Source organism: Phyllosticta citriasiana, assembly GCF_038021145.1.
Source record: "Phyllosticta citriasiana strain CBS 120426 chromosome Unknown IWZ02scaffold_1, whole genome shotgun sequence".
Classification (NCBI taxonomy): Eukaryota; Fungi; Ascomycota; class Dothideomycetes; order Botryosphaeriales; family Phyllostictaceae; genus Phyllosticta; species Phyllosticta citriasiana.
Genome location: NW_027117278.1, coordinates 2593014 through 2619436, shown reverse-complemented (window position 1 = coordinate 2619436; position 26423 = coordinate 2593014). Strand labels below are relative to the sequence as shown.

Below are 26423 nucleotides of genomic sequence, written 5' to 3'. Positions count from 1 at the left end.
GAAGGCAGGCTTTTACACACGAGTGACGACGACGCCCGGGGAAGACGGACAACTGATCAACGAACGACGCTCAAGGCCCACCTTGCTGTCTTGTCCCTCGTGACTTACTCTCCCCGTCTGTCCTTCCCTTCCTTCTGCCGGTCTCCCTCTAACACTCTCGCCGTTGCGCGCACATTGTTACGAGAGAAGGAAAAGAAAGGAAAAACAGCCCACACACAGTCTTCCTCCCACATGCTGCACCCGATTTCTCCTTTCGAGGACGTCTGCTGATACTGAGCTCCGCCGTTTCATGACAATGGAGGTCGACTCTGTCTATTGCGCTTTGTGGCATTGCAATGTGTCAAAATAAGCAAAAGGGGCGAAGAAGAGAAGATGGAGCGGATACGGCACGTCGCACCGCACAGGAAGTGAATCGTGTTTTGCATTGACAGAGTCCGCAGTACGGTACGGTACCACTGTGATTCTTGTCGCCAGGTTGGAATGCCTGGAGAGGATATGGGTGTTGAGGAGTGGGCGAGGAGAGGAGAGGGTTTTATACATTAGGAGAGGAGGGTCAGAAGCTCATTTGATACTGCCCCGGCCGTCCAAGAACAGTCGTCACTGCTCCGGCACTCGGCTTCTGAAAGCACTTCTTCTTTGGTATAAAAGCCACTGTTCTTCGCGTCCCGTCTGCGATCTCGTCTAGTCAAGAGCCGTCGAAGCCGGTCCTTCAACGAAGACTGCGTGCAAACCTTGACGGTGTCGACTTTGCAGTCAGCCATCAATTCAGAGATGACTTTTGTTTTCTGCGCTGTCGTTGTTCGGTCGTTGACTTGGCCGTAAGCCATTTGCTCCTTTTTGTGGTGTTTTTTCTGACGACGGAAGTTGTGGACCAGCGACAATACATGGTGATGGAGCACTTCATCAAAGTTCCAACACACTGATCCACTCAGACACAGTCGCTTGAAAGAAGGAAGAGCACACCCACAAGTCAGGTCGATTTGAATGTCTTTCCAGATAGTGTCAAAAGCCACCGAAATGGGTATCGTCCCGGGGAAGCGCTGCCGTTGTCGAGCAAACACGCCGCGGAGTGCGAGGTTTTTATATCCAGCGTGGTGCCCTGGTCTTCACATGTCACACTTTTCAGAAGTCTGCCCTAAGGTAGCTAGAACCGCTTCCTCTCATGACTTCCGCCTGGATGGTTGGCTGACTTGTGCAAATTCAGCTGTTCACAGGAAGTGCGTCTCATTTTCCCGTGACGCCGTCGGTCGGTCCGGTCTGTCTGAGCGCCGTTGCTGTCTTGCCAATCTATAAAAGCCTCGCCTCTCACTTCCAAACTTCTCCTCAGCGGATGGCTTGCTCGCCTCGTCGGTTGTAGACATCCGATCATTCTTGACAAACACTGCTTTTCGTTCGGGAGCCCGCCATCACAAATGCACTGGTGAGGCTTGTCCGTCGTGTTAGTAGCGGCAGGAAAAGGATCAGGGGCAGGAAGAAGCAAGGCTTCTGGTGTGTGATGATGAAGTGCGTCAGCATAGGAGCAACACAAAGGCGGCGATTGATAGGGGACAAAGGAGAAAAAAAAAAAAATTTTATTATTTTTGGCAAAATCTCAACGCCAAAACTCTCAAGCGGACAAACTGAGGAAAGTAAAAGCGCACACGACACGCCAAGTTGCCTTCTCAATGTAGGATTGGGAGGTTCTGAGGCCGTTGGACCGCGTTTTCTTTCCCCAGTCTTTCGAAGCGGTCTCTTTTATACTGGACCTGGCGGTTTGATCCGTTCTGGGTAGCGCTCTAGGCTAAGTGCACTCATTGATCACATGGCACTGATGGCGACCATGTGCCCTGTCACGCGTATCCGTTTTCTTTCGGCATGTGCACAGCCGCTGCTAACAGGACCAGAGATATAAAAAGCGTCTCTATGTCCTGCTCTTCGCTGTCACTCAAGTCGGCAGCTTACTTGTGTGCCGGGAGTCATCCAGCTGGAAGAGGATACTGGTCTCGGAAGAAAGCACTGTTCAAGAAACTCTTTGCGTTGGGTGCCGCGTGTGGATGCGGGCGCTGTGTTGACGCCAGGGGGTGGGGAGTGGAGTTAGCTAGAGTCAGTGATGTTGACGGGTTTCATTGAATGATAATGGTGTTAATTAGCAGTCTTCAATGAAATAGCCTGAAGGGCAACAGAGTGTTAGCAGACATCCGGCGGGCCTCAGCCAAAAGTCGGGATCTGCGTGCAAGCACCGGCCTGAAGCAGCTTTGCGGTGCAGGTGTTTTCCATGGAAGTTTGTCAGGGTCGATGTCAGTTTAAAAACATCACTTCGCTGAAGCTCCGGAAGGAAGAAGGTGTAGGAATTGGCATTGATTTCCTCGTGATTTACCGCTTCGACCCTGCCGTTCTATGCTAGAGTGGTCCGATCAGCCCAGGGCGTGACTCACGTAGCAGCCGGGCATCCAGATCTTAGAAATGACCGTGTCATTGTCCTCATCGCGTTCCTCTACTTGGCGCTCAATGAGGCGACGCCTCGGCATAGTCCTCCTCTTGTTGCCCACGAGACCTCACTCAGCCTGTCTATCGCCGCGATTTTATTCAACGCCGCAAAGCCCATGCAAACACAAGCCCATAGAATCCTCCTGTTTTCCAACCACGCGTCGCTTCGTTTCTCATATTTGCTCGCCGGGGAGCAGGTTGCTCTTGACGGCAAACATCTTGGCGCTGACGGCCGCCGTGAAGCCGTCCACCTGCCTGCTGTACTGCTCCACCTGCCTCGAGTTGAGCAGCGTCTCGAGTCTGCTAGGCTCCTGGGGCAACTTGAAGAGGCGCTGCCACTCGTCCTCGGGCAGAGGCGGCTGCTTGGCCGCGACCCTTGCGGCGTTCTCCGCCTTGCGCTTCTGCTGCCACGCCGTGATCTTGGCCTGCTCGCGACTCAGCGAGCGCTGGTAGTACTGGTAGTTGTTGAGCTCGGTGTGGTGATTCTCGATGCTATCGAGGAGCAGGTCGCACGTCTTCTCGAGGAAGGGGTCGATGGAGAGCTCGAGAGAGTCGAAGTTGGGGCAGAGGGGCGGCTGGGGCTTATTGGGGTCGGTGTTGAGTTCGGCAAGGTTCGAGGGGAACTTGAGCTCGTCCTTGGGAGGAGGCGAGGGGAGCTGGTGGAGCAGCGAGGTGAGGAGGTGGGAGTTGTGGACGGTGAGGGGAAGCTCGACCAGAATGTCCTGGTAGCGGAGGCCGCTCTTTTGGAGGCTGAAATCCAATCAGCCATGTTTCGATATACCTAGTTCTTTGTGCTCACCTCTCCGTCGTGAACTTGCCCTCCTTGTACGACTGCATAAAGACAGGCGACAGCCTGAAAGCCCTCAAGCTCAGAGCGCCCTGAGAGCTCCGGCTAACGTCGTGGACAAGGGCAACTGTCCGCTCGTTGAGCTCCTTTTGATAGAAGAACTGGTTCTCAATGGTGTTGAGGTTGACAAAGTTGCCCATGCTGGTGCTGGTGTACCATCCAACGTTGGATGCGTCGACATTGACCTCGCGGAGGAACTTGATCATCTCGTTCTGGTAGGCGACGTTGGCCCTGGCGCGGGGAGCGGCGGCGGCGGCGTTGGAGACATTGTCGTGAGAGGAGTCCTGGGACGGCACGTCGACGGTAGGGAAAGGGAAGCAGTTGGTGATTTCAAGGGTGCCGTTAACGTCCATGCCGACGAGCGAGCCGGTCGCGACAGTGGGGAAGGCCTGGCTGCAGTGCTTGATCATCTTCATGACCACGAGGGCCTCAACCTGCACCGCACGGAGCGGCGAATCCTTGAAAGGGTCGGCCATGGTTGTCGACGTGGGTATCACGGTGGGCGTGGTGGTGATGTTGTCGCGCGCGCCGTGGTCCGTGGGACGAAATTCCAGAGTTTGGATGCGCCAAGACTTTAGCTTAAGCGAGCCAATTTTTGGGGCGGAGCGGAGTGGAATTCCAGCAAACCGCCTTTAATCGGAATGATGTAGTTTTTTTCTAAATACGTTTAGCGAGGTGGATTTTGAACTGTGTCAAGATAGCGGTTGTTGTCTTTGTGGACAGTCGACTTGAAGGCCATCAGGCCGTTTTGGGCAATTCACAAGTCTCCGAGGACTACCCGAAGCATCCACAGAGAGGCAGAGGACAGAGGCTCAAAGAAGGTAGATACCCAAGCTCAAAATCTTGTTCATCGCTGTTGTGGCCTTGTGTGAAGTCCACCCTTGCCAGACCTTTGCCGCCCAAAATCCCCTAAACTCCGATCCATGCAGGCCCATTGCATCCAATCTCATCAACGCCGTGATTCAATCCCCGCGGTCCCTAGCGCATAGACGCCTGAGTGACGTATCTTGCGAAGCTCATGTCGTCTCCATGTGCGTCTCGGTCGTCCTTGAGGGCCTTTTGATATCTTGCCTGGATACCGCCGTCTTCTTCATCGTCCTCGAATGCGTCCGAATCCTCTTCCGGCGCTCCCATCTCTTCGTCATCCTCATCTTCAATGTCGCTGACCGTCTCTGCTTCCGCCTTCTTCTTGCTTTTGGATTTGCTGGGCGTCTTGTTCGCAGCACCTCCAACGCTCATGTCCTTCATGAGCCGGTCCAACTCTTGCTCTCTCCTAGCCACCTTCTCCTTCTCTCTTTCCTCCCGTCTCCTCTCCAATTCCGGCTTGTAGTCCCGCTCGAACTCCTCCGCCTTTTCCTTGACTGCTTCAAAAAATTCGTCCACGCCTTGTCCCGTCATCGAGCTGACTCCCACGACGCTCAAGTGACGGTAGAATTCGTCCAGCATCAGGCTCATGCTGTTGAGGAGACTTCCCATGTAGCCCGATCCACCACCAATTGGTCCCTCTCCACCTTCAACACCGCCGAATCCACCTCCGTTCTCTTCCTCCCGCAAAGCCGCCTGGAAAGCCTCAAAGTCCGTCATCCATTCCTTGGCAAACTCGGCGTCCTTGACATCGGTCTTGTTCATAACCAGGATCATGGGAAGCTTGGTCTTGTAGAGAATCGAGCACGCGTAGAGCATGTTGCTCATGAAAGTGCTTGTAGAAGCAGTGCGTGGCGTGTCAATAACGTAGGCAATGACGGTCGGGAAGCTGGAGGCAAGGCTGCCTAAGAGAATATCGCCGGACGCGCTCCACACAAAAACTTCGATTTGGCCGGGCGTGTCGACGAGGATGTGCTTAATAGGTTTCGCTGGCGCGGCAACGGGCTGTCCTTGGGCATTGGTTGGCGGAGGCGGAGGCGGTGCAGTGCGCTTCTCAAGCAGACCGAGGATTTGGTCCACCTTGGTTGCGAAGAGGTTGAGTGAGGTGATGATGCCGCCGTTCGGGCCCAAGTTGTACTGCTTCATAACTTCCTTGTAGTTGACGGAGTCGCGAATGTCAATGTTACTATCGAAAGGAACATTTCGGACGGCGGGGTCCAAGTTGATGACATATGGAGGCTCTTTTTTTGCGTGAAGGTGACTGTTGATGCGCTGCATGAAGGTTGTCTTGCCGCTGCCGGCCATGCCGACGCAGACAATGGTGACGGGCTTTTCCGAAGATGTCGTCGCCATGATATCCGCTAATTTGGCTGGATCGTGCACTCGCGAATGTAGTGTCGAGGTTGTTTGGTGTGAAAGCTGGGTGGGGTGCGGCGACGGACGACGTCAGAAAATCTCGGCGCTATGATGTCGCCGCGGGGGAGCGCGTCTCCTCCGCGCAACCCCAGCTTCACAACCACCATGGCTCTCGAAGATTTCGAGCGCGAGCTCGCCGAGAGCAAAGCGCAAGACTCGCACAAGAAGAGGCATCGCAGTCGCAGCCGCGATAGAGAGCGCCGCGACAAGGTAATTCAATCCATGCTGAATTCCTTGCAACCCAGGTGGATTGCGCTGTGGCACACACTAACATGCCACAGGATAGTGAGAGAAGACACCGCCACCATCATCACTCTTCTAGACATCATCGCTCAAGAGAAGATGAGGAACAATCGAGCCACAGGCACAAGCGCTCCCGGCGCGAACGCGACGACGATCGCGAGGATGAACACAGGTCTTCGCGACATAGAGACAGCAGACACCGATCTTCGAGACACCACCGGGACGAAGAGCGCGACCGTGAGCACCGTTCGTCGAGGCGGCATCGCAGTGAAAGAGACCGATCCAACTCTCCAGCCGCAGACGACGATGAAGAGTACGCGCGTTGGGCAGAACACGGCAATGGGGACATACCGGCAGGGGATTCCGTTGACAAGCGAGTCTCTGAAGTTGAAGGTGCAGACCTGAAGCGCGACTCCTGGATGGAAGCTCCCTCCGCTTTGGACGTGGATTACGTTAATAGGAGGAAGGAGCCCGAGCCAGAAAACAAGGCCACAAAGAAGGATTTTGAGCTCAAGATTCATGAGAATGAACTCAATCAGCACTTGCGAGATCTCGAAGAGGGTGGCGAGGAACAGGTCTTGGAGGATGAGCCCGCGCAGCATGAAGTCAGCTACACTTTTGGTGACAATGGCTCTCAATGGCGTATGTCGAAGCTCAAGAACGTGTACCGAGAAGCAAAAGAGTCTGGCCGGCCTGTTGATGATGTTGCTATGGAAAGGTTTGGTAGTCTGAGAGACTTTGACGATGCCCGAGAAGAGGAAAATGAGCTTGATCGGCGCAAAATATATGGGCCTGACTATGTCGGAAAGGAGAAACCCAGCGGAGAGCTTTTCCAGGAAAGAAAGCTCAATGCTGGCATTCGAAGGAGCAGTAATCATGAGTCGGAAGATCACGATATACCAGATCTGCCTCAGGGACAAGTCATGGACGAGAAGCCGGCTCCTGCTACGACTATTGTGCTGGACCAGACAGCGCTCAACAAGCTCAAGGCGAAGATGATGAAGGCGAAGCTCAGAGGAGCACCAGAGGCCGCGTCTCTTGAAGCTGAATACAACGAGGCTATGGCTGCTGCCGCCAACCGCAAGGAGCCGGAAGTAGTTGTTCTGGGCGCTGCTGAAAATCGTCTCCTGGCCAGCAGGAAAGGCGAAGTCACAGAAATGAAAAACAAGAGGGGCAGGGAAAGAGGGCTTGTCAAAGAAAATGAAGACATGACGATTGAGGACATGGTTCGACAAGAAAAGAGGACCAAAGGACAGACTGGAGGAGAAGGGTATCGACTTGCCGAACGCATTGCAAAAGACACCAAGTTCACAGACGACCTGGATTATATGGACGACAACGCAAACAAGCTAGCCAAGCACGTTCAAAAGTCAGGCGTGAATCTCCGAAATGTCGCAATCGAAGACTTTCAAAAGATGAATCGCATTTTGGACAGCTGCCCGCTCTGTCATCACGAAGACTCGGAGACGCCACCCGTCGCTCCTGTCGTCTCTCTTGGCACCAGAGTCTTCTTGACCCTGCCCACTGAGCCAGAAATCAGCGAAGGCGGTGCGTGCATCGTTCCCATTCAACACCGCTTCAACCTGTTGGAATGCGATGACGATGAATGGGAAGAGATACGAGTGAGTCTTTTCTGTCTTGGTATTGGAGTACGTCTAACGTGGCGCAAGAATTTCATGAAGTGCCTCACTCGTATGTACCACGACCAAGGCCGCGACGTGGTCTTTTACGAAAACGCAGCAACCCCACAACGCAAACGACACGCAGCCATGATGGCCGTACCCATCCCTTGCTCTCTCGGTGAAACGGCGCCAGCCTTCTTCCGCGAAGCCATTCTCGCGGCCGACGAGGAGTGGACACAGCACAAGAAGCTGATCAACACGCAGCAAAAGGCTCGCGAGGGCATGGGTCGCATGGCTTTCCGTCGGAGCATTGCCAAGGAGATGCCGTACTTCCATGCTTGGTTTGACCTGGACGGCGGGCTCGGCCACATTGTCGAAGATGCAAATCGCTGGCCCAAGGGCGATCTGTTTGCGCGAGAGCTGCTCGGTGGCATGTTGGATTTGGGCCCGGACGTCATCAAGAGGCAGGGCCGGTGGCACAGGAATGATAGGCGCGTGGACGGCTTCAGGAAGAAGTGGCGGAAGTTTGACTGGACGAGGGTGCTTACTGATGGTTAAAGCAGCCCAAGACTGCATTTCTACTTCTACTGGCCATCTTTCAGTCTTAGCTTTGAAAGTGCTTTTCCAACGACGCTACTCGAGGACAAAAGCGTGGTGCTCTGGTTGTTGCTCTGCCCATTTTTTGAGGCCGATGAAGCCAGTGCCTATCCGACGATACACGCCATCTTCCTCAGTCGCCTTGATGGCGAACACTCTCACGATACCTGCTGCGCAAACAACTTCCTCCTTTTCTTTAACCAACTTCTCAAAATCATCAAAGATTTCGTGGGGGACAGACACATTTGGCAAGATATTCAAAAGCATCAGGCTCTTTTCGAAAGAGCAAGACAGAGCCATGAAAGTGATGTTGGTTGAAAGTGATTCCTCCTCGTTCAGATCATCAAAGGAACCAACCCCAACTAGCTCTTCTCCGTTGCGTATCCGATAATAGGATCTGTGCTGGTCTTTTTTCCCGAGATCACCATCGTTGACAATGGATCGCGCACCAAAACTCGCCGCCTGAGACACAACCAGAATGCGCCCAGGTTTTGAGGCAAGTTTCTTTTGTTGTCTCGAAAAAAGTTTGATGTGCTGGGGCAGTGGTTCATTTGAGCTGATGCCTCGACAAGCTTTCCAGAATCTCGCATATGATGGCCACCTGGCTGCAAATTTCTTCTCAAAAGTTGGAGAAGACAAGTCCATATCCATGATTCCGGGCGGTGTCATCAACATACAGCCGTGTTTGCAAGACTCAACCGCAGCTGCCATTTGCAAAGTATACTCATAGAAGCTCCACACATGTTTGTTGATTTCTTTGAAGGAGAAGTCTTGAGGCCTTGGCCATGTGATGAAAACGTTTCCACGCTGATCAATGTCAACGAAAGCCCAGGAAGCGATGGCAATGACGGGCTTGATCTTCGGAATCTTGACTTGGCCTCTGATAGAGGCCCACGACCAACTTGGAAACATCGAGCGTCGTTCTCTTGGATAACCTACGGCCATCCAGTGAATCACATTGTCAAAACCGATCGTTGGAATACCGAATCTATGTTCTTTGCCGAAAAAGTGACGAAAGACGCCGGTGAACGCGTTTAGCGCGTCTTTTTGGTCACCAAGTTCCCGCACGGTGTAATCTTCCACAGCCTTCTCATAGCCACTGCGGTCCCGAACGTTCTGTTCAGCATAAACAAGGATATTGCTGGGGTGACTTGCTTTCCACCTTGAGGTTTTGGAGCCGTCGAAGAAGGCGTCAGGCGCAGCGAAATAAATAAGTCGGTGAGAGAGTGCAGCCTCCTGGTACGTCCAGCCACGACGCGCCCATTTAGAATTCCGGAACATGGGCAAAACCCCGTCGTCGGAAGGCTTTAGCTTGAGACAGTCAGACACGCCGTGTAGACCATGTCCTGCGTCCATACCCTCGTGTGCTACAAGGGTGACGAATGCGTGGTGGTAGATCCGACCCATTTCATCAATGTGGACTTGCTTTGTTCCATCGGAGTCATCCTGAAGTATGCAGAGTCTGTCCACCCAGAGAAACTTTTGGCCCAATTTACGGCACGCGATGATCGCATCTCGGATTGTTGCTGGTAGCTCTGGATCATCGAGTGCCCCGGGCTTTTCGAGGATTCCAATATTTTTGGTCGTGGCCTGGAAAGCTTGCACGTCGCCCCAGACGTAACTCAAGCAGATGTAGTCTGATGACACCCGCATCCGCACCACGCTCATGGTTTCAATATCTATCAGGCGAAAGCCTCGGGGCAGTGGATCCAATTTTGCTGGTGGAGGGTCGTCATCAAAGTACGATGCCAACCGTCCCCAGTTGACCAGTGGCTCGTAGGGTATAGCGTCCCTATATTGGATTTCTCCGTCGTCCGTGATATAAGGGGGGCCCCTTCTTGGCATTATGGTCATTTCGAGGTGTATTGCAGAGCGAGTTGAATGAAAAGACGAGGATTACCGGCTTGGATACCGAGTGTGATTGTGCTGTAGTTCTGCACTGAAGAGGAGATAGCTGGGAGTTTGAGAATGAGAACGAGATGATAAGTTGGTGAGGCTGATGAAGAAACAGCCCACCGCCACTGCTGACATTGCTGCCACATGCAACTTTCGCCCTCACCCTTAATGGTTCTGACATGGGCTGTGGAGGCCCACCCATGTCCTTCACCTGTGTCAGATCCACTTTAGACATCCAGGCATCCGCGCGAGGCTCTTGCATAGAGTCTGCGAACCTCTCTCATCCCTTCCACCCATCACTTTATTCAAAGCCCTGACAATATCACCATGTAAATACGTCCATCTATTCCCTTTCAGCCCCTCAGAACTCCGAGGTCCACGCCTCAGCGAGGATCCAACAAACTCCCGGAATTTCACTCTGGGACGGCTTGGATCGATGTAAAAAAGGATTTAAAAAATGCTTCGTAAACTACCGCACTTCGCTTTCCTTTCCCTTGACTGTAAGCACTTCTGTATGTCCGCTGCGCTGCACCGTTCCATCACACGAATCTACTTCCTCCTTCCACGTGATTAATTTCCCTTCTCATTGCTTTTCTTGTCGCTCTCAATCATTCAAAGCAAACAGCGCGACAGCAGAAACAGAACTGCCTGCCGACATTCGGATGTCTCGCTCGACCGACGGAAAAAACACCAAAGTAACTCAGATTCAGACTCCGATCCCGAGACAGTCGAGTCCTGGACATTGGGTCTTTTCGAATAGCAATCGCAGCACTCGACGAGTGACATTTCCCCGCTGACCCGTGAAAGCGACAAATAAGTGGGTCACAGACGCTAGCGCGGGAGAAAGGTATAAAAGACGTCTGCTCGCCCGCCACGAACTGTCCTCTCCAGAGTCGCTCCCCAGCGATGAGTCAAAAATACGAAACAGTACCGCATTGACTACGGGAGATAGAACATCATGAGTCCGATTTTTTCTGCCGTCTTTCGGTCGCTGAAGGAGCGCGCCGGCTGCGTCTTATTCTTCTTGCCACGCCTCCAAATCAGGGACCGCAGCGAGGTATGGTAGACAGCATCGTTGACGAGAGTAGATGACGACTGACACAATTTGCTATTGTGCTCTTCTTCTTCATGACTTCATGTTGCTTCCTTGCAGCCATTTCCACCCTGAAATTTCGGAGACACGGCAATTGAGAAAGGTAGGCACCGCGGAGCCAGACAAGTATTGAGAATTGGTTTTATAAACCCGTCTCCAAAGTCAAATGGTTCTTCATATTTTGACGGAGCGGTAGGTAAGGGGACACGGTCTGGTAGTGAAGAAGATGGGGATGGGTGGAGAGCTGAAAGCCTTTATACACTGGCCACCGGAGTCTAGGAAAGGCGGGTCTGATTAGGTGGGATTGACTGACTAACCAAGAACACATGAACTCCACATGCAATTTCTCTCACGTAGTCTTCAGTGCTTGGGAGATGAGGAGTATATAACCACCAGCACACATCCATCCATCCATCCGACCAACAGATAGTCCACACTCACGGCAGTCTTTCTGGCTCAGGACACCGTTCAGCGCCTGCTACTGCTTTCCCTGCGTCTCAACATGGCACTTTCCTCTCTTTCTTTTCTTCCTCTGCCTCCAGTCCTCCTCTACCTACCTTGCTCAACTCCCCGTCCCACGGCAATCCTCCATCAGGCCAAAAACCGCTCAACACCACCATCACTCAATGACGCAACACTATCACGTCATCGCGTCACGCGCTGGGAAGACGCGTGCGTACCTATGCGATGACCTCCACCATCGATTATAAAAACGCGTACAACGCCACCACAAACTTGAGAGAAGGCACGACAGCATGTTTTCGTCGCCGCCGCCGCCGCCGCCGCCGCCGTTACGTTGCGTTGGGCTGGAGAAGCGTGGCACAAGTGATCACGGATCTCTTCACTGGCTTGCGTTTGTTTGGTATGTTTGTTCATCTGCCAATCATTCCAGTATCTTCCTCACCATTCATTCACCATCCCCCATCTTCCCCTACTAACCACCACAACCATCATCACATCGCAATGATAGGTAGTGAAGCAGCACACCACTTCCATCCCCTCCCCTCTAAAGCACAGCATCACACACAAACGATGGACAAGAGACGTCATTCCATTCTCCATTTCTCCATTTGTCGTTTATCATTTGTCAAAGAAGCCAAACCAAACCGACGGCTCACTACTACTACTACTACTACTACTACTACTACTACTACTACTACCACCACGCAAGTAGTAGTAGCAGTAGCAGTAGCAGCAGCAACAACCGAAAAAAAAAAAATCAAAAAATCCAAATCCAAATCCAAACCCAAGAACAAAAAGGGAGGCCATGGTTGAAAAGGCCGAAACGTGTCGTACCGCATCGTACCAAATGCCGTATGTTGTGTTGCGTCATATTGCTCGCGCTCTTCCTTCTCCCTCTCCTCCTCTTCTTCTTCTGTTCAGTGCTGCTAGATAGGTAGCTAGGTAAGTAGATAGATACCATACCGCTCGCTCGCTCAGACGATGACAAGGCAGCGAGCAAGCCAACAACAAGAAAGAACAACGGAGACGAAGAACGAGGGGGAAAAAGGGCAATAGACAAAGTGTCATCATGTGTGTCTTTTGATTCTTTTCCAACGCCGCTTCCCCCTCCAAAAAAAAGACAGGGCTCCATCAATCCGTCTGTCCGTCCTTCCATAAATTACGGATCCAGAGCTCAAGCCAAGCCAAGCATCTCACTCTTCTTTCCCCTTCCTTGCTTCCTTCTTCCTCGAATTTGTTGTTGAAGACGACAAAAAAGGTGTGTGTGTTTCATTTCCCAGAATCGTTGAAATTCCCCTTAGCCATTCCTCCGGGTTTGTCCCTTGACCCTTGATCTCGAGAACCCCCAAGTCGAGAGAGAAAAAAAAAAAAAAATAAAGAAAAAGAACAAGAAAATAATGCCGTTGAAGACAAGAGAGAAGCTTTTGGTATCATCCCATTCATAACACGTGTGTTGAAAGACTCATGCGGCGCTCAAGTGCGACAATGCCTCTAGTAGCGGTAGCTGGAAACGTCGTTAGTACATCAATGTTCAAGATGGAGAAGCAAAAACTTACTGGTCAGCCTTGAAAGGACCCTCGACGGGGAGACCGAGGTACTCGGCCTGGGCGGAGGTCATGGTGGTCAACTTGGCGTTGACGTGCGACAGGTGGGCGCGGGCAACCTCCTCGTCGAGGATCTTGGGGAGGACGTAGACGCCAACGTCGAGCTTGCCAGTCTTGCCGAACTCGGCGTACTTCTTGCCAAACTCAGCGTCCTCGGCCTTGAACAGCATGATCTGGGCAAGGACCTGGTTGGCAAAGGAGCAGGACATGACGAAGGAGGAGTGGCCAGTGGCACAGCCAAGGTTGACGAGACGGCCGTCAGCAAGGAGGATGATGTGGCGGCCGCTGGACATCAGGTAGCGGTCGACCTGGGGCTTGATGTTCTGGACGCTCTTGGCGTTGGCCTTGAGCCAGGCAACGTCAATCTCGACGTCAAAGTGGCCAATGTTGCAGACAATGGCGTCGTTAGGCATGGCCTCGAAGTGCTTGCCAACGATGATGTCACGGCAGCCAGTGGTGGTGACGAAGATCTGGCCGAGGGAGGCAGCCTCCTCCATGGTGGTGACCTGGTAGCCAGAGACGGCGGCCTGGAGAGCGTTGATGGGGTCAATCTCGGTGACAATGACACGGGCACCCATCGAGTGGAGAGCCTGGGCGCAGCCCTTGCCGACATCACCGAAACCAGCAACGACGGCAATCTTGCCAGCAATCATAACGTCGGTGGCACGCTTGATGCCGTCGACGAGGGACTCGCGGCAGCCGTACAGGTTGTCGAATTTGGACTTGGTGACGGAGTCGTTGACGTTGATGGCGGGGACGAGCAGGCCGTTGGCGCCGCCCTTGTTCTTGAGCATGCGGTAGAGGTGGTGTACGCCGGTGGTGGTCTCCTCGGACAGACCGTAGCAGCCCTTGAGCATGTCGGGGTACTTGGTGTGGACGAGCGAGGTCAGGTCACCACCGTCGTCGAGGATGAGGTTGAGCTGCTTGCCGTCCTTGAAGGCGGTGAGCTGCTGCTCCAAGCACCAGTTGTACTCCTCCTCAGTCTCGCCCTTCCAAGCGAAGCTACCTATTGTTAGCTCTTGCGTCGAATGCTGGAGCTGTGGACGTACACAGGGACACCGGTGGCGGCGATGGCGGCGGCGGCGTGGTCCTGGGTGGAGTAGATGTTGCAGGAGGTCCAGGTGAGCTCGGCACCCAGCGCCTTCAGGGTCTCGATAAGGACAGCAGTCTGGATAGCTGCAAAAGCCGTCAGAAAAGCGTCGAAAGAGCCAATTCGGCAAACATACTCATGTGGAGACATCCAGCAATGCGGGCACCGGCCAATGGCTGGTCGGCAGCGTACTTGGTGCGGATGGCCATGAGACCGGGCATCTCGTTCTCGGCGAGCTCGATCTCGCGGCGGCCAAAGGCCGCGAGGGAGATGTCGGCGACCTTGAACTTGTGGGCGGGGGCAGACATGTTGGATGGAGGATTTGGGTGAAGAAGGGACGATGGAGGAGTGAGGAGAAAGAGTTGAGATGTGGCGGGGTTTGTATTGAAGAGGATAGAGTTTTCGGCGGTGGAAAGGCGGTTTACCCCGCTAGCGGCGTAGCCTCAACTTGAATCCGATGAGGTGCCGCGTCGCCGCCCCCCACGTGCGTCCGACTACCCACCCTTTTGTTCAACACTTTGGTCCGACGACAATTGCTGCGACCCAGCATTGTCATCTCTTCGACCTCTCTGCCCGCAACCAGTCAGAACATGATCCAGCATCACGATCTTGCGAGGTCCTATCTACAGTCATCCGTCAGTCACTCCTCTGCTGTCCCAATTCGGCATCAATCTTCGGTGCATTAAAACATTCCGACCTGCCTCTTTCGGCCAAATACTTGGGCTAGATGTCCCGGGGGAGGGATTTCATAGCCGTTGCCTCTTTTCAGCTCTGCACCTTGGTGTCTTGAGTTGACTTTCATCCACTCAGCTCCTAATCGCTGTGTTGAGGTGGTTTCCCAAGTGCTGTTGAATTTTGGACACGAACTGCGACCCGGCCAAAGATTTAGACCCCGAGCACATGCCATGGTCATAGGTAATAGTTACTACCCAAGCTTTGCGTCGACGACCGATTTTACGATACAGGCCAGCGTGAATGGTTGCGAGATCCGAATAGCCCATCAATGCAAAGTCTTCTCCTTGCCAATCAACGCATCCACGCTCCAAAGAACCGCCTTCCTCTGACCCTAAATGGCAAGACACTCCCTCTCCATCTCCATCTTCCAGCATTAAACACGCAAAGAGCACAAACCATGATTCTGCAGACAACTACATATGCCGATCCGCCCATATTTATACTTGAAAATCCATCTTTTGAATCAACAACCCGCTGAACCCAAGACACAAGACACAAAGTACAGGAAAAAGACAAGGAAAAAGGGCCAAAACGCTGCTGCCAATCCAAACAAACTCTTATTCAATCCAAGCGCGACCTCTCTGGGCTATGCACCTTTGGCAAACCACTCCTCCGCTATCCAAAGTCTTCTCTTGCACCTCGCGCCATTATTCTGCCGAAGCTGGCCCGTATTCAAGCCAATCCATGAAATCGAACGCGGCCAGAGAAACTCGGGGTGAGCTCATCATGACAAGATGCTTCGCGCGAAGAGCCAATCGCTTGGATCGGATGATTTATTGATTGGAAAGTAGTTGCTTGGTGGACAGTTAGACTACTACTTGTATGCCAGGTGCTGATGCCATGTGCGCGCAAGAGCAAACGCTGCTGCAATGCCGGAATCCACAACCTTGTCCAGTGCAGATTGGCTTCCTCCCTGCGGACGGGTGTCGGGTCGAGTGGGTGAGCGTGAAGGGGGTTAGATGTGAAGGCGAGACAGCCTGGACAAAGGACTGGCGCTAACAAGGGCGCGAGGATTAAAGGATGAGGCGGAAGGAGAGGCTGCAAAGGGGATAAGAAAAGTCGCAAACTGGAGGTATCGCATTCCTCAAGCCCGCTTGTCTTGTCTTCGTAGCTGGCGCTCGAATAGACCAGCTCTTTTGATCTGGCTGCTGAAACCCTTGCAAAACATAAGAAATTAGGGGTAGGGTGTGGGATTAGAGTAGGGGTATCGGCCGGCGCCAAATGTTCTCCTTGTTGGAGGCTGGTGAGGATGCTGATGACTGGGGTACCGAGAAATTGTTGTTTGTGGCAATTTGCTGCAAAGGGACGTTTTGTGGGATGACAATGGATCAATGTCAGCGGAGGCCGATGACGCTCTGCATTGATGCGAGTCAGTGTGACAGAACAATCGAAGTGCCCTTGCTGCGCGTCCCCGAGACAACGAGCTGCATGAAGGAAAGGACTGCTCGCTGTACACGAGGCGCAAGATGCATGTGCCCAAGGTGAATCTTACCATTTCCAACGTCCACACCCTGCGGATCCACACTTTTAGTTTGCCTTCGACGCCCTCGACATTGTCAAGTTCCACACCTTCCCACCAGCAGCGGCGTGCGGGTTTACGCCAAAAAAGCAAAAGCTTCTGAGCCATGCCAACAGCATTACTGTTGGCCAGGTCGTTGCCCTTGATATCGGTCCGCAGCCGTGCCAGCGCGATGCTGCAAATCACAGCCTTGTTTGGTTCGCCTGCTCTGTGACCCCAACGATCGTCATGATTGAAGCCGCTGCCAACTCGTCAGCTATTATTTACAGTGACGCACTTGATCATGGATTCAAGAGCTTGCGACGGGGCGCAGTCAAAGAGCGGTGAGTTTAGGCTTACCCAGCTGTCAACATTTCAATCAAATGCTGCTCAGTTGTCCCTGGCTCTTCACTCTTCCTCAAGCCCGAAAAGATGCCGTCTTGCTGTAAGAGGGCTTTGCCGGCGGCTCTCTTAACTTGCATCATTTCCTCGTGCTCAATGTCGCGTCTCGGGGGGATCGCGTAGAAGTCCAAGTCTTCCCGCAGAACAATGATGCCTGCCCGATCCTGAAGCATGTCCCGCGCTGAGCCATGCATGGGTTCAATGGGCACTGCTTCGTGCGGTTGATCTCCAACCAGGGTAGATGGTGAAGGCGGGGACGTGGGGATAGTCTGTGCGACATTGCGGAAGAAGTCGAGCATGTATTGAAGGGAGTTTGGGTCGTACTGTGAATAGTAATAAATGTCAGAAAGATATAGTGCGGGGGAAGAAAGGTGATTTCGAATGGCCTCTGCTTTGAGTCCGGAACGTGCAAGGGAAACTTGTGTTATGCAAACAGCTCCTCCTCCAAGACCATCCTCAGAGGTGCGTTTGGTGGTTGGGGTACTAACGTCTACGGGATATACGTCTCCGTCCGGATAGGCATTCATGTGACCATCGGGTAGAAGGCCATTTGGGAATAGCGACAAGAGGACAAACTCGGGGAGCGTCAAAAGCTCATCTCGGGATAGAGTAAAGCGCACTCCACTGGAAAAAGCAATTAGAAATACAAGCACTGCAGGTGGAGGTCCAGCGCGTACCGAAGCTCAAGTGTTATGTTTTCGTCCGAGCCGCCTAGTGAAGATCATTAGCGACGTGCAATTGAAAACAGACATGGGGCATGTTTCTGACCACCCAAAGCATTGATGGGGGGACCTCCTCCCTGAGACACCTGGGTGATGATGCTTGCGGGCCCTCCGGCAGTCGCCATGATGTATTGAAACGATTCCAAGGGACTTGATCCTTCGCTGTAGGGGGGAGGGGGTTCTCCGTCGTCGATATCTTTGCTGGAGCTGCCGTCCTTTGTGTCGTGAGGAAGCGCTGCCTTGGTCTCGGCAACAGCAGTAGCGGCAGCTGACGATGAAGGCTCCTCGAAGGGCGGAGCTGGGGCGAAAGCCGGAGGAGCTTCGTTGAGGCCCTCAGCGACTGTGGGTTTGTTTGGGTCTTCGTCGGAGTTGGCGTCGGGAGGGAAGTAGAGCGAGGAAAAGGGAGGTGGATCTAGAGAGTCGGCCGTTGTGAGAGCGCTGGACGGGGTGGTGGGGGCGCTCGTCGCCGTAAAGGGCTTGCTGTCGGCGCGCAGACAGCCGTCGTGCTGGTGAGAGTTCAAAGGAGTGACGGACACGGACGAACCGCTACGCGGGCGCGGTGTTTGCGACAAGGTGACTGACGGTGGTGCGGGCTCGAGCTGGGAGCCGTGGTGGAGTGGAGATGGGAGATTCGAGGGCCCCTGCGCCAGCCTCTGGCCAAGTGGACAAGGGCGCGGGCCTCTTACGCAGGAGCAGCTGCAGCGGCAGCAGCAGCGACAGCAGAAAGGCGAGGGCTCGAGAGCGTCAGATAGGCGCGACAGGCGGAACGGCACGCGAGCTGGGGCTGGACGATGTCATGAAGTCGAGATGGTTGGACCGTCGGACTACAAGGGTGTGGAGTTGGGCGACGTGCTCAGGCGGCTTGGCGCGCCTATGCCGTAGCGACAGCGACAGCGACAGCGACAGCGACAGCCCATCCCGTCACCACCACCCGTTTGACGTTGTCCCTTTGGTATCGCTTGGGATGGTTACTTGTGTATCACCTCAATTCCATCGCAAAAGGACATGCACCCCCATCAAGCGCGCCTCGCAATTGCGCGTCAGCGCCTCTGCCATTGGAAGCCAGCCCTGGCTGCTCGCGGACATTTGCAGTAATCCAAATCTCCGCCAACACATGTCTGCCCATTCAGAGCACACCTGTCAGCAAGCGCCGTCAAGGAATCGGTTGGCACTCGACCTCTGACCTAGAGTCTCACTGGGGATTCCATTGGCAAGCGCTTTGTCCATTTGCCCTGCTGGAGCTACCAAGACTAACCCCCAAACTCTATCCGACCACGCTAGTGACGTCGCACGACTCCCGCCTCATTTGCCTGATCCGAAATCCGCTTCTTGTAGTCGTTGACGGTGCCCTCAAAGTGCTCAATCGTGCCATTGTCACACACCCACAGCGACGTACACACGTTTTGAAGCATTGTAACGTCGTGACTGACCATGAGCACGCCACCCTGAAACTCCCGGAGCGCCGTCGACAGCGCGTCCATGGCCTCAATATCCAGGTGGTTGGACGGCTCGTCGAGGACAAGGATGTGTGGGTTCTGGAGTGACAGGCATGCAAATGCGACGCGCGACTTTTGACCACCAGACAGGAGCCCCATCTTTTGCAAGCCCGTCATGCCCGTGATACCAAAGGCTCCCAGGTGTCGGCGGTACTCTTCGTCCGTCTTACCGTGGTACTTTTGCGCCATGAATCCCACGGCACTCATGTTCAAATCCAAGGCATCAACGTGGTGCTGGGCAAAGAAACCAATCCGCAGACGAGGATTGTTGGAGATGAGACCCTTTGTCGGATCCAGGGCTCCGATCAGAAGCTTCAATGCCGTCGTCTTACCTGCTCCGTTGGGGCCGACGATGCCAATACGCGAGTCCAATTGGACATCGAGGTCAACGTTGGTGAGGAGGGGCTTGTCCGGACTGTAGCCAAACGTCACACCGCTCATCTGAATAATGGGAGGAGAAAGTTTCTCGACTTCAGGGAACTTGAAGTGCACTGTGTATTCGTCTTCGGGAGCCTGGAGAACAGGCATCTTCTCGAGCTTTTTGATTCTGGACTGCGCTTCGGAGGATTTGGCCGCGTTATATCTGAACTTGTCGATGAAGGCTGTGATTGGACAATGGTTAGGTATTTCCTGAGCTTAATGACGGGGAGGGGTAATGGTGACGTACCTTGCAGGTGGGCCCTCTCAGCCATCTGCTTCTCGTACTCACGCTTGGCAGTCTTCCGCCTCTCTTCCTTGGTCGCATAAAAGGAATCTGGTGAGAGAGGTTAGTCCCGGGTTCGAAAAAGTCTAGACAGGGGGTACCTACCGAAATTGGCACCCTTGTAATAGTCCAGCCGCTCGGAATGCTGATGAATAATGTCCGTTGCCACCTCATTCAGGAATGCCCTGTCGTGGGAAACCACCAGAACGGTACTCGGGTACGTCTGTAGATAGTTTGATAAGAAGGTAATGGACGGCACGTCCAACATGTTTGACGGTTCTGGTAACGCGTCAGCCCGAGATCCGATTACGTGACTCGCCTTCTGGCGGCTTACCATCGAGCAGGAGCAAGTCAGGCTCGCAGAAGAGGGCTCTCGCAAGCGCCAGCCTCATTCTCCAACCACCGGAGAAGGTTTTGGTAGCGTACTGCTGGCGTTCTGGGGAGAAGCCAAGACCGGCAAGGATACTGGCAGCACGAGACTCGGCCTTGTCAGACTCCATCTCGGAAAGCTTCGCATGGATGTCGCTCAACGTGATGTCGAGCCCCTCCCGCTGCTTGTCAAGCTTTTCCGCATCCGCTGAGGTGTCTGCCATGCTGCATCTCTTCTCTTCCAGCTCAGCCAACTCCGCGCTGATTTTCTGCACAAGCGGTTAACACGAGCATGTGGCGTGCCAAGCCCGAGGCACCTTCTTACCTCTTGTTCCTTGAGCAGATGCTTTCTCCAGACATCGGCATCCAAGACGGATTGCAGAGCCGGGGTGTCATCGCCAGCAATCTAGTTCGTGTCAGCGAGGTTCCAGATGGTGTCGTGCTCCGATTTACCTCTTGCTCAACATGCAGAATCGAAATGTGCGTAGGGATGGCCACTTCTCTTTTGCTGAGGGCGCGGAGCAGCGTGGATTTACCAATACCGTTCTGACCAACCAGACCGTAGCGGCGGCCGTATGCCAGAGTTAGGTTGGTGTCCGTGAGGATCCTCTGGCCGGCAATCGAGATGTCGATGCCATCGACCTTGATGTCCTTGCTCTTTGCACTAGAATCAGAGCCCATGTGCAGCGGGTTGACCTTCATGAAGAATTCTTCATAGGACTCGGTCTCGGTAGGCTCGTCAAGCAGACGAGAGGCCTCGTACTCGACGAACCTCATCTCCTTCTTTTCTTGCTTGGCGCGGATCTTGCGTTCAGCCTTTTCAAGCTTCTTGCGGTCAACCTTGGACTCAATCTTGCGAGTACCTGCAGACTCGAGGTCGACGCCGCCACCGGCCAGGCCCAGCGTCGACGACATGTTGCGCTGCGAGGCAACATGGATGGCTTGGTCGAGCTTCTTGGCCGAGGGGGCCATCTGGCGGCGTTCGCCATCAACACCGGCGTCGAGCTTCTCTACAAACCTGCTGACGAGGTTGCGGATGGACGTCTCGTTCTGGGAAGACAGGTCACCTGACGCGGAGACGAGCAGAGCGGTGATGATGGCAGCAGCTTCAGCCAGCGGCGAGGGCGCGCTGGGATCCGCGTCCGGGTTGAAAGAACCGGCGGCATGCTGGAGATAGCCCACGCTGTACTCGGACAGGACTGGGTCGATGTGAGGGATCTGACGGCGAATTTCAGCCTCCATTTTGGGATGGATGAAGGGTTCGTTCGAGGGCGACGAGGCTGCGGGGCACGAAAGGGGACGTGTGGCGCGGGCTGGTCAGACTGACTGAGACGGCGACAGGAATTAAATTTTTTTTTTTTTTTTTTTCGGCTTGTGGCTGGGCCGGGCTTTTTTCGACTGGCCACCCACTGCCCTACGACGACCTCACGGCCGGCAGTGCCTGGCGCCACCATTACTCGCGACGCGCCACCACTGCCAGCTGGCGGGCAGGCAGTCTTGGTTCTGGACGAGAGAGGGGCAACCTCGATCGAGCCGTGTGAGGTGTGTCGTGGGCCGCTCGTTTGCCGCGAAGCAAGGAAGACAGAGGCAGAAACAGAAACAGAAACAGAATCAAGCAGGCCGCTTCTGATTGTTGTGTACATGTACATGCATGCATGCACTGTACTGTGCTGCTGTACTGTACTGTACTGTAAAGGCGCTGGTCGCACCGCACCAAGCCTGGGGACCGAATAGGCAGCGTGTTTTTGTTGTACCCGCCAGCCAGCCGTCCAACGCAGCCCAGCCGCATGCATGCATGCATGCATGCATGCATCATGAATTCCGCAGCCATTGGATTGGCAGGGCGAAGGCGGCAGAAGGTCGGGTGCATGCCTCTTGGTCAACGGCTGGCCCGCAGCAGCTGTCGGGTCTGTTTAGGTTGTCGACGCTCTCGCTCTCTGGCTGCGAGGGCGAGGATCGGATGGACAAGATGCACTGCACGCTGCCAGGGACCGACTGCCTCAGTGTGTGTGTGTGTGTGTGCGTGAGTGCGTGCGTGCGTGTAACTGCGCTGGTCTGGTCGACGTCGACGGCGGCGCGGCCCTGGGCGGCGGGCTGCAAGCATTCCTCCAAACATTAACCTTCAAAGCCCGCTCGCCAACGAGGGACCCCCCTCCCCCCCTACCCATACAATAGACCGCCCGCCGATCCTGGTGCGCCGTTCCCACTCTATCAGTCCCCCGAGCACTAGGTGCTCTGTACCTAGCCCGTTACCTTAGGCCCTCCTGGGCCACTTCATCACTTGTCATTTCGTATGACACTTGCTCCTCCATCACTTGCCTTCCTTCCGTACCTCTTCCTCCCGCCCTCTCCCTCCCCCAGCGTCCCAGCTCCAGCTCCAGCTCCAGCTCCAGCTCCAGCTCCCATGCTGCCTCGCCCTCGTCCTCGCCCTCGCCGGACCGCCATGCCAGAATGACCACGCCCTTTTTCTCCTTCTCCCTTTCATCTTGTACCTTGCAGTTGGAGGCGCCGTTGTAATACGGAAGCATGAAAACAGTACCCACGGTAAATCTCCCCCATCCCACTTGCTTTGACCTGCCCTGTGCCGTGTGTTTGTTTTGCCTTAGGCACACAAACCCCCCCCCCCCCCCCCCCCCCCCCCCGCAAGCCAAATGGCTGACCTTTGCAATACACAGCTGTGCGCTTCTGCCACCATTGTTGGCGTCTCGACTGCCGGATTGGCCATCAGCCGGCCTGAAAAGCCCCAAAAAACTGCTCCTTTTGCCCGGCGCAGGCTCTCTGCGACCTTTGAGCGCGGTGTTGACGCGCCTCTTCCCCCGAGACCATATTCGGTCGCCGGATCTCTTCCTTCTGTCCAAGTAGAATCATTGCCAGAGACGCGGCCGAGCATTGAACGAGGACCGCTGCGGAATTCTAAAAGGCAGCCAGTTGATCGCCCAAGGCCACGGTCAGGCGTCGACATGGATGGAGGCGCTGGGACCGTCACCATGGTCGAGGAGGCGTCGAGCAACATGGGGGCGCGGGACAGCATGAGGTTGCGGCCTTCGTGGGTCAAACGGCTGTCGCTGGTCTCTCTGGCACCTTCGTCGACTCGCACCGACTCGCCGACGCCGTCTTACTCGAACGGGTCTGTGGCCTTTTCCCACGACGGATCGACAGCCCCAATCATCGGCAGCACATCACCCGCGCCGCTCCCGCCAAACAAGCTCGTCAAGCGATCAACATCGGTCCGGCAGCCAGGCGGCCTTGATCGCGCCATTGGAAACAACACAACAACAACAAAGTCGTCCAAAACAACGCTGCGGCGGCCGGCAACCAGCCATCAACGGTCGCAGACGTGGGGCCAGCAACGCATCCGAACCGACGTGTACGCCGACCAGCAGCCGGAGCGGTGGAAGCAGTACTTTTCGGGACGGGCGACCACGGTGGGCAAGAAACAGGCGCGCGTAATTACACGCATCGTGGGACCCAGTAGCAGCACACCTTCAGGTTCGCAGGCGCCGACGCTGGTGCTGGCCAATGCGGTTGCGGCACCGAGTTTGGAAATGGACGATGTGACAAGTCAGGCGGGCGACAGCGATGATGCCCGCAGCTTAGTGGCAGCGGGCGAGGGAGCAACGCCACTCATCCCCACGACGGCCTCTGAAACCCCCGCAGAGGCTCTTGCAGCCTCCGAAACAGGCCAAGGCCCTGATCGACCAAGCCGCCTTCTCTCCAAATCCGTTCCGCAGCAGCAGCACCAGCACCAGCACCAGCACCAGCACCAGCACCAGCACCAGCACCAACAGCCCATCCACCACCCTCACCACAGCAGCACCAGCACCATCACCAGCAGCCAGACATCACGCCGCCGCGTCGTGCGCGTAGTAGGGCGCTTGACCCGCGCTAATCACCATGCGCCCACGCCCTCGCCCACGCCCACGCCCTCAGCCACACCCTCCCCGGACCCGGCCAACACCATGTCCTCCACCGACCTGCTCACCGCCCGACCGCGCCCCAATGCCAGCTTCGACTCGACCCGCCCGCACTCGCTCCGCCGCGACTCGCGCTCTGTGAGCAATGCGTCCAATAGCATCCCGCCCAACCGCCTCCCTCCCATTCCTCCACAGAGCCCGTCGTCTCCAGTGATACCCTTCCGCCCCTCGCGTCACTCGATTGCCGCCTCGGAACACGCCTCGACCCTGGTTGGCTCCGACGACCGCCTGGCCTTCAGCGACGACTCGGAATTTGACTTTCAGAGCGACACCGTCTTTGACTCCATGCGCACCAGAGGTACCCGCGCATCGTCCGGCGCTCCTGCACCTGGTATTGAAACCATTTTCGACGAATCGCCCCGCTCCATCAAGTCCAAGGTCTCGCCCTTGCGCGACCTACTGCCCAAGGGTGTCTTCCCTCAGCTCATCAACCCGGACATTAGCGAAGAGGAGGAGAGTCAAGCCACTCCTGTCCGCGCCCGATCCAGCGACAAAGGTTTCCGGGCATCCACCACTTCAATTCCCAGGTCCAACACCATCTCTGGCTTTGCTTCTCACGTGCCGACACCATCTCCCCCGCAACCTCTTCGCTTGCCCTCCTTCGCCTGGGACGACGGCGACGAAGACAGTCTATGGTCCATCGATGACAACGACAGTAGCATGTGGGATGACCCAGACGACAGTATTCCACAAATGGGACTGGCCACTCCCCTCTCGCTGAAACGAAGCAATCCCATCCTCATTGCTGCTGGGCCGAATCCTGCCCCGCGGGCCAGCACCGACACTCACGACAGAGACACCAAGAGCAGCATTTTCGATTGGTCCGAGCCGGGCCCCGAGCGTGCCCAAGGAAACCGCACTCCTCCAAGGCCTTCAACTGTCCACGGCAAAAAAGACTCGCAAAACAGAGGAGGCCGGCCCGTCGGCCGCCGGGCACCCAGCGGACTCCACGCTCGTAGCCAGAGCGTACCGGTAGTCCCAGACATCGCCGGCAAGCGGGACCCCATGACCACCAACAAGTTCTGTACCTGGGACCTGGGAAGGAAGGGTGCCACGGAAGATTGGAATGATGACTTTGACTTTGGCGAACGCGGGGAAGAAGAAGAAGAAGAAGAAGCTGAGGGCACTTCTGGTGGGGTGGTGGAAGCTGCAAAAACCATCCTCGACGTTCCCAGTCGCATCAGGGAACAGCAACCAACAATGCGGGCCAACATTGGACTTCTTCGGGAGTGGTTCGCTCTCATTGGAGAGCTCAAGGAGCTTCGTGGTCGCGCGACAACCTTGAACATTTTGGAAGGTCCTTTGACAGAGATGTGGCAAGAGGTGGATGCTATGATTGACTTGGCAGACCAGGAAGTTGATGAACCGCCTCTCATCCCGAGCCTCTCGCCACCCTCGTCGCCTGGTTTCGACGCCGAAGCATTCGAAGAAGGCCCCACCTTGACTCCCGCATCAAACCGCGCACGCGGTCGTCCCAATCTCCACCACCGCGACAGCATTGGCAGCGGCGCGTCCTCGTCGGCCGCCATCTCAGTGGGCGCCCATCGCAGAAGATCCATTCTTCCGTCAAGCACCAACGAAGACATTTTCAGCAGTCCATCTCCTAGCCGAAGGATACCCCACGAAACCCCCCATGCCACGCCGAACGGTCGCCCAAGGAAAAACTCCGAGGCCGTTGCTCGGTCCGTCATTGAAGCCTTGCAGCAGCGAAGAACCACCACCGCACCTGTGCAATCAATGTCACCCGGCAAAAAGGTTCCTTTCGATACGGCTACCCTGAAACACATTGTACCGTATGTGAATGGACTCATGCGCAAAGTCAAGGAAGCTTTGCGTGAAACCGAGCGACTCTACTCTAGCCCTGTCCAAACCCCACGAGGAGATGAGGACGAAGCTTCTTTCAGTCAGTTGTTTTGCACCGAGGTGCCGGGAGAGTCGTCATCGTCACGTTGCACTCAACCGCGATCCCGTATCAATCTTGCCGCTGATGCATTTCAGGCGCCGAAAGATGCTGAAGTGGTTGCACAGCAGTTGAGGTCCTTGACAGTCGTTTGAAGTGGCTGCAGTCCTTGACGCCTTACGAAGACTTGATGATTTTTGACCGTTATGGGCGACGTGCGTTGTCTTTTTTGAAAGACCTTGGAACGCTTTTACGCAACCGCATCACATGAGGGATGAATTTTTGAGGCGACCGCTTTTGCGCGGCCTCGCCTGATTGAATTGAAGGACTTGTACTTGTTGCGACCATTGGTGTTCCTCGGATCGAGCGCTTTTAAGCATTTGAGCGAGTCCTCAGTTGATTCTTGCAGCAAACCGCATGGATT

The 26423-nt window shown here is 55.0% G+C and overlaps 7 protein-coding genes across 7 annotated transcripts; 2 read left to right on the top strand and 5 right to left on the bottom strand.

Moving 5' to 3' along the window:
* Positions 1 to 2313: 2313 nt before the first annotated feature.
* IWZ02DRAFT_478719 (eukaryotic translation initiation factor 3 subunit H) lies at positions 2314 to 3849 on the bottom strand. Its single transcript, XM_066769074.1, has 2 exons — positions 3266 to 3849; positions 2314 to 3216 (listed from the first exon to the last, which is right to left on the bottom strand). The coding sequence occupies exons 1-2, from the start codon at positions 3787 to 3789 to the stop codon at positions 2640 to 2642; spliced, it is 1101 nt and encodes a 366-aa protein (XP_066627478.1). The 5' UTR covers positions 3790 to 3849; the 3' UTR covers positions 2314 to 2639.
* Positions 3850 to 5601, bottom strand: IWZ02DRAFT_440566 (putative ATP binding protein). The gene has a single exon (XM_066766841.1). It carries the CDS (start codon positions 5528 to 5530, stop codon positions 4292 to 4294), a length of 1239 nt encoding a protein of 412 aa, XP_066627477.1. The 5' UTR covers positions 5531 to 5601; the 3' UTR covers positions 3850 to 4291.
* A 97-nt stretch (positions 5602 to 5698) lies between these two features.
* IWZ02DRAFT_369310 (CwfJ C-terminus 1-domain-containing protein-like protein) lies at positions 5699 to 8016 on the top strand (the record flags this gene model as incomplete). Its single annotated transcript, XM_066764423.1, has 4 exons — positions 5699 to 5803; positions 5884 to 6157; positions 6215 to 7458; positions 7507 to 8016. The coding sequence occupies 4 exons, from the start codon at positions 5699 to 5701 to the stop codon at positions 8014 to 8016; spliced, it is 2133 nt and encodes a 710-aa protein (XP_066627476.1).
* Positions 7867 to 10065, bottom strand: IWZ02DRAFT_30107 (heterokaryon incompatibility protein-domain-containing protein). The gene has a single exon (XM_066763936.1). It carries the CDS (start codon positions 9907 to 9909, stop codon positions 8092 to 8094), a length of 1818 nt encoding a protein of 605 aa, XP_066627475.1. The 5' UTR covers positions 9910 to 10065; the 3' UTR covers positions 7867 to 8091.
* A 2752-nt stretch (positions 10066 to 12817) lies between these two features.
* Positions 12818 to 14757, bottom strand: IWZ02DRAFT_29965 (S-adenosyl-L-homocysteine hydrolase-like protein). Its single transcript, XM_066763912.1, has 3 exons — positions 14337 to 14757; positions 14160 to 14286; positions 12818 to 14112 (listed from the first exon to the last, which is right to left on the bottom strand). Exons 1-3 carry the CDS (start codon positions 14506 to 14508, stop codon positions 13059 to 13061), a joined length of 1353 nt encoding a protein of 450 aa, XP_066627474.1. The 5' UTR covers positions 14509 to 14757; the 3' UTR covers positions 12818 to 13058.
* Positions 14758 to 16269: 1512 nt separating this feature from the next.
* IWZ02DRAFT_486946 (P-loop containing nucleoside triphosphate hydrolase protein) lies at positions 16270 to 21367 on the bottom strand (the record flags this gene model as incomplete). The annotated part of the gene is made up of 11 exons (XM_066769311.1): positions 16270 to 16290; positions 16428 to 16695; positions 16794 to 17459; positions 17513 to 17546; positions 17604 to 18063; positions 18850 to 19655; positions 19721 to 19807; positions 19862 to 20035; positions 20091 to 20394; positions 20451 to 20531; positions 20579 to 21367. 11 exons carry the CDS (start codon positions 21365 to 21367, stop codon positions 16270 to 16272), a joined length of 3690 nt encoding a protein of 1229 aa, XP_066627473.1.
* Positions 21368 to 22517: 1150 nt separating this feature from the next.
* On the top strand, positions 22518 to 26325 carry IWZ02DRAFT_29844 (uncharacterized protein). Its single transcript, XM_066763891.1, has 2 exons — positions 22518 to 22669; positions 22801 to 26325. The coding sequence occupies exons 1-2, from the start codon at positions 22652 to 22654 to the stop codon at positions 26152 to 26154; spliced, it is 3372 nt and encodes a 1123-aa protein (XP_066627472.1). The 5' UTR covers positions 22518 to 22651; the 3' UTR covers positions 26155 to 26325.
* Positions 26326 to 26423: the final 98 nt, after the last annotated feature.

Coding starts and splice junctions, on each gene's coding strand:
- IWZ02DRAFT_440566 (XM_066766841.1), bottom strand. CDS start 5,530: ATGGCGACGACATCTTCGGAAAAGCCCGTCACCATTGTCTGCGTCGGC.
- IWZ02DRAFT_29965 (XM_066763912.1), bottom strand. CDS start 14,508: ATGTCTGCCCCCGCCCACAAGTTCAAGGTCGCCGACATCTCCCTCGCG. Junction 14,287..14,336: donor TGCTGGATGTCTCCACATGA/GTATGTTTGCCG, acceptor CGGCTTTTGCAG/CTATCCAGACTGCTGTCCTT. Junction 14,113..14,159: donor GCCGCCACCGGTGTCCCTGT/GTACGTCCACAG, acceptor AACAATAGGTAG/CTTCGCTTGGAAGGGCGAGA.
- IWZ02DRAFT_30107 (XM_066763936.1), bottom strand. CDS start 9,909: ATGACCATAATGCCAAGAAGGGGCCCCCCTTATATCACGGACGACGGA.
- IWZ02DRAFT_478719 (XM_066769074.1), bottom strand. CDS start 3,789: ATGGCCGACCCTTTCAAGGATTCGCCGCTCCGTGCGGTGCAGGTTGAG. Junction 3,217..3,265: donor GGCAAGTTCACGACGGAGAG/GTGAGCACAAAG, acceptor ATTGGATTTCAG/CCTCCAAAAGAGCGGCCTCC.